Source organism: Gopherus evgoodei, unplaced genomic scaffold (assembly GCF_007399415.2).
Source record: "Gopherus evgoodei ecotype Sinaloan lineage unplaced genomic scaffold, rGopEvg1_v1.p scaffold_56_arrow_ctg1, whole genome shotgun sequence".
In the NCBI taxonomy this organism is placed as follows: domain Eukaryota; kingdom Metazoa; phylum Chordata; order Testudines; family Testudinidae; genus Gopherus; species Gopherus evgoodei.
Window position 1 is genome coordinate 648,375 of NW_022060077.1, and position 13,289 is coordinate 661,663.

At 54.1% G+C, this 13,289-nt stretch overlaps 1 protein-coding gene across 1 annotated transcript; it reads left to right on the forward strand.

Moving 5' to 3' along the window:
* Positions 1–538: 538 nt before the first annotated feature.
* LOC115643292 (hemoglobin subunit beta) lies at positions 539–10,568 on the forward strand. Its single transcript, XM_030547170.1, has 4 exons — positions 539–782; positions 8,598–8,721; positions 8,849–9,071; positions 10,338–10,568. Exons 2-4 carry the CDS (start codon positions 8,630–8,632, stop codon positions 10,464–10,466), a joined length of 444 nt encoding a protein of 147 aa, XP_030403030.1. The 5' UTR covers positions 539–782; positions 8,598–8,629; the 3' UTR covers positions 10,467–10,568.
* The last annotated feature ends 2,721 nt before the right edge of the window (positions 10,569–13,289 follow it).

Sequence of the window (13,289 nt, forward strand, 5' to 3'; positions counted from 1 at the left end):
GCCTGTCCAGGGGATCTAGCCCCAGAGGTTATGAAGATTTCATCTGAAGGCCTACACCCGGAGTTCAGAAAACCTGAGAGTTGGACAAGGATATTCCGAATGCTCTCAGGATGAGACCCTGGGACTCCCAGTCGGTGTGATGTGCGTTTCAAGGCCAGACACCACTCTCAAATGCCTGTTCGGTGGATTGCAGTGTTTCCTTAATCAGTCAGGGCTTCCTTCTGCAAAGAAGCTGTATTCAGGAGCAGATTAAACAAAGAGATCATCCCAGATATAATCCATGGTCAGACAATTCAATTAGCAATGAACCAGGGTCACACAGGCAGGGAATCGGGTTTACCCTTTGCCTTCTGAGAAACTCCAAACACAAAAGGCCAGATCCAGCCTTTCAGAGCATTGATGGAAATTGGGTCAGTGCAGTTAATGTTTGTGTTTAGAGATTAGGAGGAAAAGCTAGTTCTCATTTCCACTAGGGCTGATCCAGAGTAACTCCACTGATCTCTCTTGGTGTTACTCTGGATTGACAGCAGTGTCAGCGGCTTTGGACCCAATCTCCCAGAGGGCATCGGCAGCAGTTATACATAGCCACCTAGGAATCACCAAACCGGGTGAGACCAGGGGCCCTTTTACCCCACACTCTGTTTCTGACCGGTGCCAGAGCCAGCTGCTCCAGAGCAGTAGCCAACAGTTCTGCAGTAGGGAATTATGGGCTGGCTACCTGAAAAGGAAGTGATTCCTGGCCTCCAGGGGTGAGACGTGGGCTGGTGCCCTGAAGCATGAAGGTATGTGGCCTAGATTCACAGAAGTACTTATGTGTTGCAATGCTGAGTTTATAGCACCCAATCATATTGCGCCCCTTGTCAGGTGCCCAGGATCCCAGAAACCAACCCCAAAGCCCTCCCCAGACTCAGCACTGCAGCTTCCTCAGCCCCCAGGACAGAACCCCTCCCACTGGTGGACACAGCTCAGCCTGCTTTGGGGAAAGGTGGCTTTAAAGAGCAAAGGGCAGCTCATGTTAGGGCTGAAGGACACTGCTCAGGAAAAGATTTAAGCTCCTGGTTCATGGGAAAATGCCCAGAGCAGGCAGCCTGCAGTTATGGGGCATTGCTCAGTGCCTGGGAGCTCTGAGTCTGATAAAGGGTGCTAGACTCTCCCACAGGGAAGCCGGGCTGGGATTCAGTCTGCCTTCTCCATCATGTGCCCCTGGTGCACCTGTGCAAAGTGAGTGCCAAATCCCAGAGCCCTGGTGCTCACTTACATCGTGGCCCCTTTATGCTGCTCTGCCTTTAGGGTCTAATATGGACGTGTCTGGACATCACCAGTGAAAAGGGACCTCGGGGTAAATGGGCCTCAGACCCAGTCCTTCTCATCTGGTAATGTCGTACCTTCACCTTTCACTGGTGTCAGTGCTGCAAGGCCATGGTGAACGAGCCCCTTCGAGCCTACCTATCTAGCCTTGTCCATGTGCCCTCCATTCACCACCAACAGACTAGAACCATAGAGCCACAGGGCCAGAAGGGACCACAGGGGTCCCCTAGTCTAAGCCCCTGCCAAGATGCAGGACTTGCTGTGTCTGAAGAATCCAGAGACCAGGGAAATAACAGGGCCCCCTTTTCCCCTGTGCCACCCCATATCTAGACTGATATAATGCAGCTGGAATCAAGGGAGTAGGACCCCCGGGAAATGGCCCCAGCCTGCAGTGGGTAGCCTGTCTGCAGGCGAAGCTGAGCTCTGCTGGCTTGTGAAGCCCCCGAGCAAACAAACAGGCTGGGCCATGGGGTATCTCCGAGGGCTGTCGTGCATCTTGTCCCGGCAGCTTTATCGAAGCAGCCAGTTAGGGCGGAATGGGGTTCGCACTCGCTGGGCGTGTGGCCCTGTCGAGCTGCTCCGGGGAGATAGGGAGGCAGCCAGGAGAAAGTGCACCCCACAGCCAAGACTTCAGGGCGTGTTCCAGGGCTCTTTGCAGCTGATAGTTTGTCTGTGTTGCTAAAGTCAGGCTGAAAGGAGGCTGCTTTGCTGTATGCCACAGACATGGCAATGACAAACGGGTCAGGAGGGATATGGGGCAAGTTGCACCAGCTGAGAATCTGGCCCGATATAGCTGCACCATGCTGAAAAGAAGAAGCCTCTCCTCAGACATGTTAGAGAAGGAAAATCCTGTCTGGATTCCAAGCATTTTGTCATCTTAGAATCATCGAATCCTCGAATATTAGGGCTGGAAGAGACCTCAGGAGGTATTTAATCCAACCCCCTGCTCAAAGCAAAACCAACCCCAACTAAATCATCCCAGCCAGGGCTTTGTCAAGCTGGGCCTTAAAAACCTCTAAGGAAGGAGATTCCACCACCTCCCTAGGTAACCCATTCCAGTGCTTCACCACTCTCCTAATGAAATAGTGTTTCCTAACAGCCAACCTAGACCTCCCCCACTGAAACTTGAGACCATTGCTCCTTGTCCTGTCATGTGTCACCATGGAGAACAGATGAGCTCCATCCTCCCTCATTCTTCTCTTCTGCAGAATAAACAAGCCCAGTTCCATCAGCCTCTCCTCATAAGTCATGTGCCCCAGACCCTGATCATTTTTGTTGCCCTCCGCTGGACTCTCTCCAATTTGTCCACATCCCTTCTGTAGTAGGAGGATCAAAACTGGACACAGTACTCCAGGCGTGGCCTCACCAATGCCGAATAGACGGGAATGATCAAGTCTCTCGATCTGCTGGCAATGCTCCTAGTAATACAACCCAATATGCCATTAGCCTTCTTGGCAATGCGAGCACACTGCTGACTCATATCCAGCTTCTTGTCCACTGTAATCCCCGGGTCTTTTTCTGCAGAACTGCTGCTTAGCCAGTTGGTCCCCAGGACAGGTCAGAGCTTGGCCTGAGCTAGTTTTAGTAGATTTCCAAGCACTGAAGAAAAAAAAAGCAGTTCAACAGACATTTAGTTATGCTGGTTCTCAGCCCAAAGATGAGATCGCTGGTGGAATCTCACAGGCCTGTGCCCCCTACTTGTACCTTGTCTCATCATTCACGCTTGTGCAGAATGCAAAACGCTGTCCTAGCTGAAGAGTAAAGGCTTTCTACGCCCTTTGCACAGGTGGAAATGCCGACACAAGGTGCCAGGCAGGCGGAAATCAGCCCTACGGGTAACACAAAAGTGGCTTCATTTTTTAAACCCAAAAGCTGCCCCCAAGAGCACATCCGGGTCTTTATTTAAACTTGCAGAGGGATCAGTTCTCAGCCTAGTCAGGTGTTTGACCCGATGAAGGGAATTCGGGTTAGGTCTGAGCACAGCCTGGGGAGCCCCTGTGGCCCAGGAATTCACACATGCGGTCAAGTCAGAGCTTCTGTAGGTGCTTCTCGTGGGGCCCCCGGGTTCATAGTCAGTGGGAGCTGTAGGTGAAAATCAAGCCATGTGTCTAGGTGGCTGAATAGGGGCTCAGGCCACAGTTGTCCAAGTTGAGTGACTGAAGTTAGACACCTAAATAGAAGCAACCCAGGGCTTCTGTTGGCTTCAGTGGTAGGTAGGAGGGTGCAGGATGGGGCCTGCGCATTGCTCTTCTGAGGATTCATTGGCCTCTGTTCGGCCCATTGGTTATTAACATGTGGCGCAGAGGACAGTGGCAGTTTCATAGCTCTGGTATCCCCTGGGGTGAAAACAGCCAAGAAAACGTCTCTGACTGTGGGATTAGTAAAGTCCTCAGCACTCTCTGGGCTTCAGTGACAGCACGGAGCTGGCCTGGCACTTTGAAGAACAAGGAAAAAGCATCACATGACAAGTCAGACTTTGTGCTCAAAGAATGTCGCTCCCGTGCCGTGTGTCGGTACTGACAATTGTGGGCTCTATTCTGCTCTCAGTGGCACCTCTGCAGCCCGGCTGCCTACAGGGGGCTGGGACTTAGAGTTACATTGAGTCCCATGTGTTTTGAACTTTAACTGCAAACATTATACTTCCTCCTACCTTATTGCTGAGCAGCAAATACGGTGTGAGCAGCCTAGTGGAGAGAGCAGCGCGCTTGGGGCAATGGTTGAGAACGAAAGCTCTCTGCACACTTGCTGTAAGGCAGATCCAATTCTGCTCCAACTCTGCCACAGGCCTTTCACTTTTCTGTCTATCCCCCTTCCCTGTAATCCCTCCCTCCCAACAATATAAACTGCATCCTGAACAATGCCACTTCTTTGTAATGGCACAAGTTAGTAACTAAAAAGAAAACGCCTTGGCAGCAGAAAATTAATTGAAATTGTGATTGTTCGGTGTTGCTTCTCCAGTTGTGTTATTCTGTACTGGAGCAGACTGGTGTGGGACCAGCAGCAGGCTCCCTTGCACACATTTTGCAGGGCTCTGCTATGAAGTCAGGGCACAGGACTGCAGCCCAGGGTGAGCTACAGCTGAGTCCTGGAACAGTCACATGCAGATGTAACACGGACAGACCCTGGTCTTTGGCAGGGGGGATTGAACCCGGGACCTCTGGGAGGTTACTGCATGGGCCTCTATGGCATGAGCTAAAAGCCAGCTGCCTGTTAGCTAGGCCATGGAGCACTCTCGTTAACGCAGAGTGTGGAGACGCCTAGCACTTCCAGTCGTGTTGGTTAGCTCGGATTACCTGGCAACTGAATGAGAACAGGACATGAGCGCTGATCTAGACAAAGCCACAACGCCCTGGCGGTGAGAGTGGACAGAAGATTTGATGTGAGTCTACTCTGGCTATATACCCAGCTATACATGGCTGTGACATGACCGGCTGGTTCCCCCCTGGATTATCCCAGCATTACCAGTGTCGCTCTGTTAAGAGGTTAAGGAGCCCATAGAGGGACAGAGGCCTTATGTAGCTATGGAGGCATAGCCAGGTCTCCGCACACAGGTGAATTTCCTCCAGAGACAGCCATGAACAAGCTACAATCAGCCCGGCTCTAGGCACCCTTGGAAGGAGATTGTCAGCGAGGCTGCACATGTATCACTGAGCCAAGCAGCTGGACCCTGCAGGTGCCCTCCGCTCCCATTTCTACCGGGCACCCAGCTGTCACGGAGTCCCAGGGCGATGCTCTGGAACTGCTCCCCACCAAGCCAGTCAGGACTTTGGGGAGCCTCCTCTCCCTTGGAGCAGACTTGTTCAGGGCAAGAAGCTCACATGGCTTCACCTCCTGGGTCTCTCCATGGAGCATTCAGCATCCTCTGCCCCTCCGTGCGCTTCCCACAGCGAGCCCGCCCCAGCCACAGGGTCCTGGGGAAGCCACCGGGTCCTGCACCCCCACTTTGCAGTCAGACGTGACTCTCAGCCAGCCAGTAACACAGAGGTTTATTCGATGACAGGAACAGGGTCTAAAACAGAGCTTGTAGGTACAGCGAACCGGACCCCTCAGCCTGGGTCCATTCTGGGGGGCAGTGAGCCAGATCCTCACATCTGCCCTCAGCCAGCTCCAGCCTAACAACCCCTCCCAGCCCCTCCTGTCTGCTCAGTTCCTTTCCCGGGCCAGGAGGTCACCTGATCCCTTTGTCTCCAACACCTTCAGCTGGCACCTTTGCAGAGAAGGGGCCCAGGCCATCAGTTGCTAGGAGACAGAGTGCCAGGCATTTAGGTGCACTGGCCCTTTGCTCTGCAGCAATCACGCACCCTTATCCCACCACCTAGATATAAAGAACTGTATAGGGGACACTGAGGCACCAACACAGTATTCAGAGCAACATTAAGAACATTCCCAGTTCGTCACACCAGCAACTCACAGGTGCCCCGATTCAGGAAAGCACTTAAGTGTGTTATTACCTTCCAGCATGTGTCTTCCTCCGCCAAGGCCAGCACAGGGCCCAGTCAGGCCATCCTGCAGACATGGCTAATGGCGGTAGCCACAGGCTGTGAGCATTAGGGGTGGGGAGAAATGTGTGTGTGTAGGTCCCTGGTGCTTGTGCAGTTCTCTCCCCAGCCCTGTTTGCCAAGGTCCCCTCCGGGATGTCACCTGGCTCATGAGATGGGGAGGGGAGGAATGGTCACGTTACCAACCCAGCAATATCGACCAGAGCCTTACTGAGCAACTAGAGGATGTTACAGCTGCCCCTCATCCTTCCCTTCCCCCTCACGCCCCTCCCTTGCTGCATTTTAAGAGCATAAGAGCTGCCACCCTGAGTCAGACCAGGGTCCATCTAGCTCAGAAGCCTGTCTCCAACTGTGGCCCGTAGCAGGGTGTCAGGGGAACGTATCGAGCAGAGTGATCATGGACTGATCTGCCCCATCTCCCCCTCCCAGCTTTCACAGGTCAGCAGGCTAAGACCTGCCGGAGCCCTGAGCCTCTTGGCTACCAGCCAGGTTCTTGTCTGACTGCGGTTTGAATGCTGAACAGAGTCCCCATTCCCAGAACTGAACCAGACCCCTCCTGGAGCGAATCTTGGGCTCTGGGGCTCAGGCTCTGCGCACGACAGGACAGGAGCCGTGGCTTTGCCTGGCATGTTTTGGGGGCACTGCAGAGATTCACTGCGACAGTAATAAGAGCAATTATTATGGTTGCTGATCTCCTTTGTGTGTGTATGGGAGAAGCAAATGCCTGGGAGCAGAAAGGGCATTTCTGCCCTGATTCGAACCTAAACGCCCCTCTGTCTCCCTCACCTCATATCCCTCCTAGAACTTTTGAACCCAAAGGCAGGAGAAAACAATGCTACCTGGCAGCTTTTAACATTCAGCTTTGGGGGGGAGGGGTGATATGAAGCCCTTTAAAGTGCTGTAACAGCTCAAATTCAGGTTAGGAAAATGTCTAATAAACAATAGATTCAAATGTCTGGGCTGATCTTTGATTTCAGTGGGAGCTGGCAGCAATCACAGGATGCTAGAAATAACAAATGGAAACCCCCGGTCATGCTGTCTGGTCCCTATGGCCAGCCAAGGATGGGCTCTCACAGTCCATTGCCCAGGGCGTAGTCTAAAGATCTTTTAGAGGTTGCGAGGTGAGGGGGGGTGTATGTCCAGGGTTGTGCTGAGAAGTGCCTATATATGATTTAACTCTCTGTCTCCCAGGTCTTATAAAAAACATAGTCCTCTGAAGCCTGCAGGCCCATTTAGAGGGTTAGGAGTGTGTGTACCCCAGAGCTGGAAAACTCCAGCAAGCTCTGGCCAGCGGTTTGTAGATTTATCTGCAACGTACAGCAGCGGCTCCTAACGAGTTATCAGCCCAATGAGACGGGGCTGAGCTGTTCTCTGAAAGGGGCCTCTTGAGCCGGCTCATGGGGCCCAAATAAAATGGAGGGGTCCCTGTGCCAGCCTCTTTGTTAGGAATGTAAGTCAGACACCAGGTGAAATAGGTCAGGGGCTCAGCTGTTTCCAGTTTCAGCAGCTCTGCTGAGCTCAGTGGAGCTAGGTCAATTTGTGCTAGAGGAGGGTCTGGGCCAGTGTTTTTAAATGTAGCCCCCAAAATACCTCGGTGAAGAGCCAGATCCTGAGGTCTTCACTGGGCACCATATTCAGCACTCGTTGACTCTGGGATAAAGCCAGAGAAACCCCACAAACACCCTGGGAATCAGCCTGGCAGCAGAAGGCCACCTGAAATTTTCACTCTCCCCTAAAAATACATTGAACCCCTCAGAATCATGGGCCTGACCCTCTCCTCCCCTAGGCCGTTATTTGCACCTTTGTCCCGTGGGTGCAAAATGTGATCACGCTGGCCTGTCTGGATTTTGTGCCCCATTCTCACTACACATGGTGTAAGGGAGTGGAGACCCCAGCCCTGTATTGGAAACTGTGTCAATGGGCCAGATTCTCTGCTGGTGTGAACAGGCGCTTCGCCATTGATGTCACCAGCACCCATTGACCCTGCAGGGGAGCTGACACCAGGCCTTTCTCTCTGCCAGAGGGTCAGGGCCAGTCACGTGTGTGCTGCTAGTATGGCACACAATCAACTCCGTAAAAGCAACAAAGAGTCCTGTAGCACCTTACAGACTAACCGATGTATTGGAGCATGAAGTGGGTATTCACCCCCGAAAGCTCATGCTCCAATACGTCTGTTAGTCTATAAGGTGCCACAGGACTCTTTGCTGCTTTTACAGGTCCAGACTAACACGGCTACCCCTCTGATAATCAACCCCGTGAAACCTGCTCCAGGGGCGAACGCATCCCTTAGCCAACCCCCTGCCAGCAGCATCCCATGTACAAAACCCACCCGCAGACCTTCCAAAGGGTCAGTGCTGGCCCCCTGGGATTTGCCCTAATGCACCTAGGGCCAGATCCTTCACTGGGCCTTTTTGAGCGGCACTTCAGAGATGTGTGGGGTTTGGGTCACCCCTCTGGGCAAGGACGACTTTGCCCCCAATTTACAGGTCCTGTCTGGCACCGTCTGCAGGGGTCAATATCCCCCTGGGGACAGGGCCCAAGGGTGCGGGTGGGCGTGCGTGCTGAAGGCAGGAGAGTCACACAGCTTGAATTTAGTGTGTCCATTGAGCTAGCCCTGGGACCCAGACTCAGTAGATCCCTCCCTGCACACAGAGTGGCCTCTCCCCAGCCAGCGCAGACCCCACCCCAGGGCTGACCAATGACCATGTCCACAGAGAGGGGGAGGAGCAGAGGCTGGAGGATAAAGGCCCCGCTGGGGGTCTGCCCCTCAGCAAAAGTTTTCTCCTTCAGCTGCATCTGCAAAGGACCCCTCGCTCGTCACCATGGTGCACTGGACAGCCGAAGAGAAGCAGCTCATTACCAGCCTGTGGGGCAAGGTCAACGTGGAGGAATGCGGCGGCGAAGCCCTGGCCAGGTAGGCCAAGCCCCATGGCATCTGCCCCACTGTCCCCTCCCTTCCCCCAGGCTGGCAAACCTGCTGCTTTTGCAGGGAGGCTGCAGTAACCCTGTGTCTGTCTCTGCTCCTGTCTCCCTCTCTCTAGGCTGCTGATCGTCTACCCCTGGACCCAGAGGTTTTTCTCTGCCTTCGGGAACCTCTCCAGCCCCACCGCCATCATCGGCAACCCCAAGGTCCGTGCCCACGGCAAGAAGGTGCTGACCTCCTTTGGGGACGCCGTGAAGAACCTGGACAACATCAAGGCCACGTACGCCAAACTGAGCGAGCTGCACTGCGACAAGCTGCACGTGGATCCCGAGAACTTCAGCGTGAGTAGGGCTCTGGGTCCCCCTCTTCGATCCCCCAGCATAGGGCAGGGCTGAGTGGGGTTCTCCCTTTGGGGCATGGAGGAGGCCACCAGTGAGCAAGCTCCCAAAGGGGCACTGGGCCATGGGTGAGAAAGAGAAAGTGACGCTGTATAATTCTGAAGATGGCAGGATCCAGTAATGCAGGTGGAAATCTGCTGAGACCGCCTGGGCCCAAGATCCAGTGTCAGGAGGGATGCAGAGAGGGGGTGGCGTGCTCTGAAGAGGGGAGGGAGGCGTGATATGGGTGTGGTCCAAGGGAAGTGAGCTGGGGGCTAGGGGGAGGGATCTGTGAGGAGAAGGGTACCCTCGGACGGACCAGCCCCTTTGGTGGGTGCTAAGTGGGATGTCCAGGAAATGAAAGTGCTGCTCCCCCATGATGATCCCAGCCCCACAGCACTGTGTGCACAACCCCCCTTCCCACTCCTTTGGGCAGAGGGCTGATGGGAGGGAGGAGGGAAGGTGCTAAGGGCCAGTGGGAGGAAACCACGGGGCAGGCCAGGAGCGAAGCTAGAGAGGCGCTAGAGAGGGGAGATCACCGGGGTGGCATTAGAAAGGTGGAAAGACGCCAGCGACAGACGGATACAGCATAGAGGGCAAGGGGTGGAGTGGTCAGGGGAGCAACGGGGACCGGAGGGAGGTGGTAGGAGCAAGGGGAAGGATGGCAAGGGGTGGGGGCCAGAAGAGGGGAAGGGTTTGTGGGAGAGGAAAGGGGTCCGAGCCAGGGAGGAGAGAGCTGGTCAGAGTGACATTCCCCTGCTGCAGGGCACACCCCGTAGGTCCCACTCAAGCCCTATTGTGAGGATTTAAGTAGCATATAGGCCTTGTGCTGGCCTGGCCCTGCACTCAGGGGTTTGGGGGGCTGGGAGGGGGGTCACCCCACAGGAATAGAGGAGAAGACGCTAGGAGTTAAGGTCAGAAAGACACAGAAGGGAGAGAGCAGGAAGTAGGGGAGGCAAAGAGAGCAGAACACATTCATGAAACAGGTTCTGGGTTGGGGAGAAAGTTTTCTGGCAATGCCATTGCAGATAAAATCTCAGAGCCCGAAATTCCATCACCCTTTCATCAATCCACCACCCTCTCTCTCTCTCGTGCCCCCCACCATGTATCTCCCTGTATCCTTCCCTGACCACCATGGTCGCTGAGCAGCAGCCCTTAGTGGCTAGAGAGAAGTGGAGGGGTTCAGAACCCCACTGACCAGGGCGAGATTTTCCTCTTTCTCCCCTGCAGCTCCTGGGTGACATCCTCATCATCGTCCTGGCCACCCACTTCAAGAGGGAGTTCACCCCTGCCTGCCAGGCTGCCTGGCAGAAGCTGGTGCGCGTGGTGGCCCACGCACTCTCGTACAAGTACCACTGAGCCCTTGGCAGGACTCTGCTCCGTTCCAGGCGCACCCGTGTGCGTGGAAATGCCCTTTGGGTACCAATGGCTGTAACAGTCGAATAAATCCCGTCCACTGCAGTTGCTCATGGTCCGTGTGTCTGTGCTCATGGTGCGGGATCCTGGGGGATGGGGACTGGGAGATTTTATAAATGGGAAAGAGTTTAGCTCAGTTGCTGGTTTGTCTTCTCTAAAGAGTGCTGCTTCTGGGATTTCCTGGCATTCCAGCTGTTACGTTGTCATACCAGAAACCTCTGAACTGGCTGTAAAATGGAGTTGTCACTCTCTGGACAGCTCTAGTCACCTGTAACTTCTTAAAAAACGTCCATTTCCAGATTTAGCCAGTCGATCCTCATGTACCGTTCCCAGTTCCTCGCTCTTTGTCTGTTCCTTTGCCTCTTTGGATTCCAAGCCAGCAAACACATCCACTCACAATTAGATCTGGGCATCTGGTCTTGAAGGCTGTGGATGTGTGAGTCCCTGATTCGTTCCCTCCCTCCCTGGGCCACGGGGAAAACAGGATGGTTTGCATTTCTCTCAACAGCTGATAACACTTGCAGCTCTGCACTAAGACAATGACTATAATTCTCATGCTTCAGGGTTTCAGCCTGTCACCTGAAGAGGTCAGGAAGGAATCTCCTCCCCTTCCCCCATACTCTGTTTGCCAGATACATTTCGGGGGGTGATTCCCATCTCTGAAGCATCAGAGATCAGCCACAGCTGGACGGGGTGGACCAGTGATCTGAGGTGGCCTGGAAAATCCTTTCTAGATGCCTGGCTGGTGGGTCTGGCTCATCTGCTCAGGGGCCAACTGATGCCAGATTTGGGGTCAAGAAGGAATTTTCACCTAGGTCATTTTGGCAGGGACCTTGGGGAAGAGATTTTTGCCAAAGGCCTGGGGAACAGGGTGACCTGCTGAGATCATCTCAGTATCGCTCATCCAATCAATTCGCTGCCATTACAGGAGGCCTCGGGCATTGGGGGGTTCCTTGGTCCATCCTGTTCTCTGTTTGGGGCACACTACAGTGAGGGTCTGAAATGCTTTAATCTAGCCCAAGTAACTGGGCTCAGTAGAGAAGTAATGGTGGAATTCTCTATGTGTGCAGGGTGATCTCCTGGTCCCGTCTGGCCGTAAGCCTTGCAATACTATGAAACCACCTCCTGGTGAGAGCGGGTGGCAGGCACATGTGTCACGTTACACAGCTGTGTCTGCATCCACAGGTTCGGACCTGCGCTGAGGTGCACCAGCACAGGGTGGGCTGTCCCCGTGGGACGGCTGCTTCCTTTACGGGTGCACGGTGTCCTGCACCTTTCGGGTGCTAAACATAAGGACTAACCCCCACATGAATACAGACGCCATTCCCTCCAACAGGGAACTGTGGGCCAGATGATCCCAATGGGCCTCTCTGCCGGGAAATTGACAGCTGGGATTGTGGGTTGCACCTGGCTTTCAGCCACCGTTGTGCCCATGGGTCTCCGAGGTGGTAATAGACTGAGGTGATCCCTCATCTGGAGTATCTAAGGCCCTCCAGGGTGTTCTACATTACGCCAGCCCTCGCCGGGGGGGCTCTGAACAGCTGTGCAGCCCAGAGTGGCTATAGCAGCCCCTGACTCTAGCCTCCTTCTGCACTGGAGGTGGCAGGGGGCCTGGCTGTCCCTCGGTAGGGCTGGGGATTTTACAGCCCCTGAATATGACTGGAGGGACATACGGGGGTTACAGCAAACGGGACAGTCTCTCCCTCTGAATCACAGAGCTGGAAGGCAAACAGCCAAAGGACTTCCGTTTGGGAAGTTTATGACAAATGCTCCCCTCCCCCACTTCCCACTGACCAGGCTGAGAGACAGACCTGGCACTGACATGCCAGAATCACGAGTCAGGCCCTCCAAAGTTACAGGATTGGCTTCGAAATCACAAGATTAAAAAAATCTCTTTTGGATTCTTTCCCTTTGCCTTCAGGGGCTTGGCAGTCTCCAGGTTTTCTCTGTAACAGGGCCAGGCTGGGAATTTCTCATTTTCCTTTTAAAAATTTGAAATGTTCAATACCTCCCGTCCCCATCGCCCAAAATGATGCTGGGAGCTGGGGCTTGAAGAAAAACACCAAAAATCAACAAACTGGGCAATAAAACGAAGAGACTCAGCAACCCCAGTCCAGCACCCCTGCTTCACACCTCACAGCTGGTCTGCGTTTTGAGGGATGTCCAGTTCCCCTACATGCCACACAAGTCTGGCACCTGCCTCAGTTTCCCTGCTCTTACCAATCCCTTCCAGCCTTACCCGCGAAGCAGGAACGCAGGACTGAGGGAACACAGTGGGGAGGGAGATCCGAGGCAGAGAGCTAAGGGGAACTGAGGAATTTCAGGATCCCGGTGAGTGCCCCACAGGAAGGGTGATGGCAGACCCCAGGGCTGTGAGAAAACCATTGCCAGCATCTACCAAATACTTGGATAACTAGAGGCTAATTCTTGTGCTGGCTCTGGGGCAGGGGGAGTCACCACCCTCCTGAACAAATCTAGAAGGTGCTTGAGCCCTTGTGTGATTTTTGCCTTTCCCCGCCTGGGAAGGAGGGCGAAGTCAAGGAGACAGAGAGGGATTTAAAGGCGGGGAGGGGGTATTTTCACCTTTCTCCCCTCCAGCTCTCGGCTGACTCCTCATCGTCACCCTGATGGTGTTAGCTCCTGTGTGCCAGGCAGCCTGGTGAAAGCTGGTCCGTGTGGTGACCCACAAGTGCTACTAAATCGTCCGCAGGGAGGGACCCACGGGAGGATGACAGCCTGCACCTGTCCGGCACAGCTCCCTGCAGG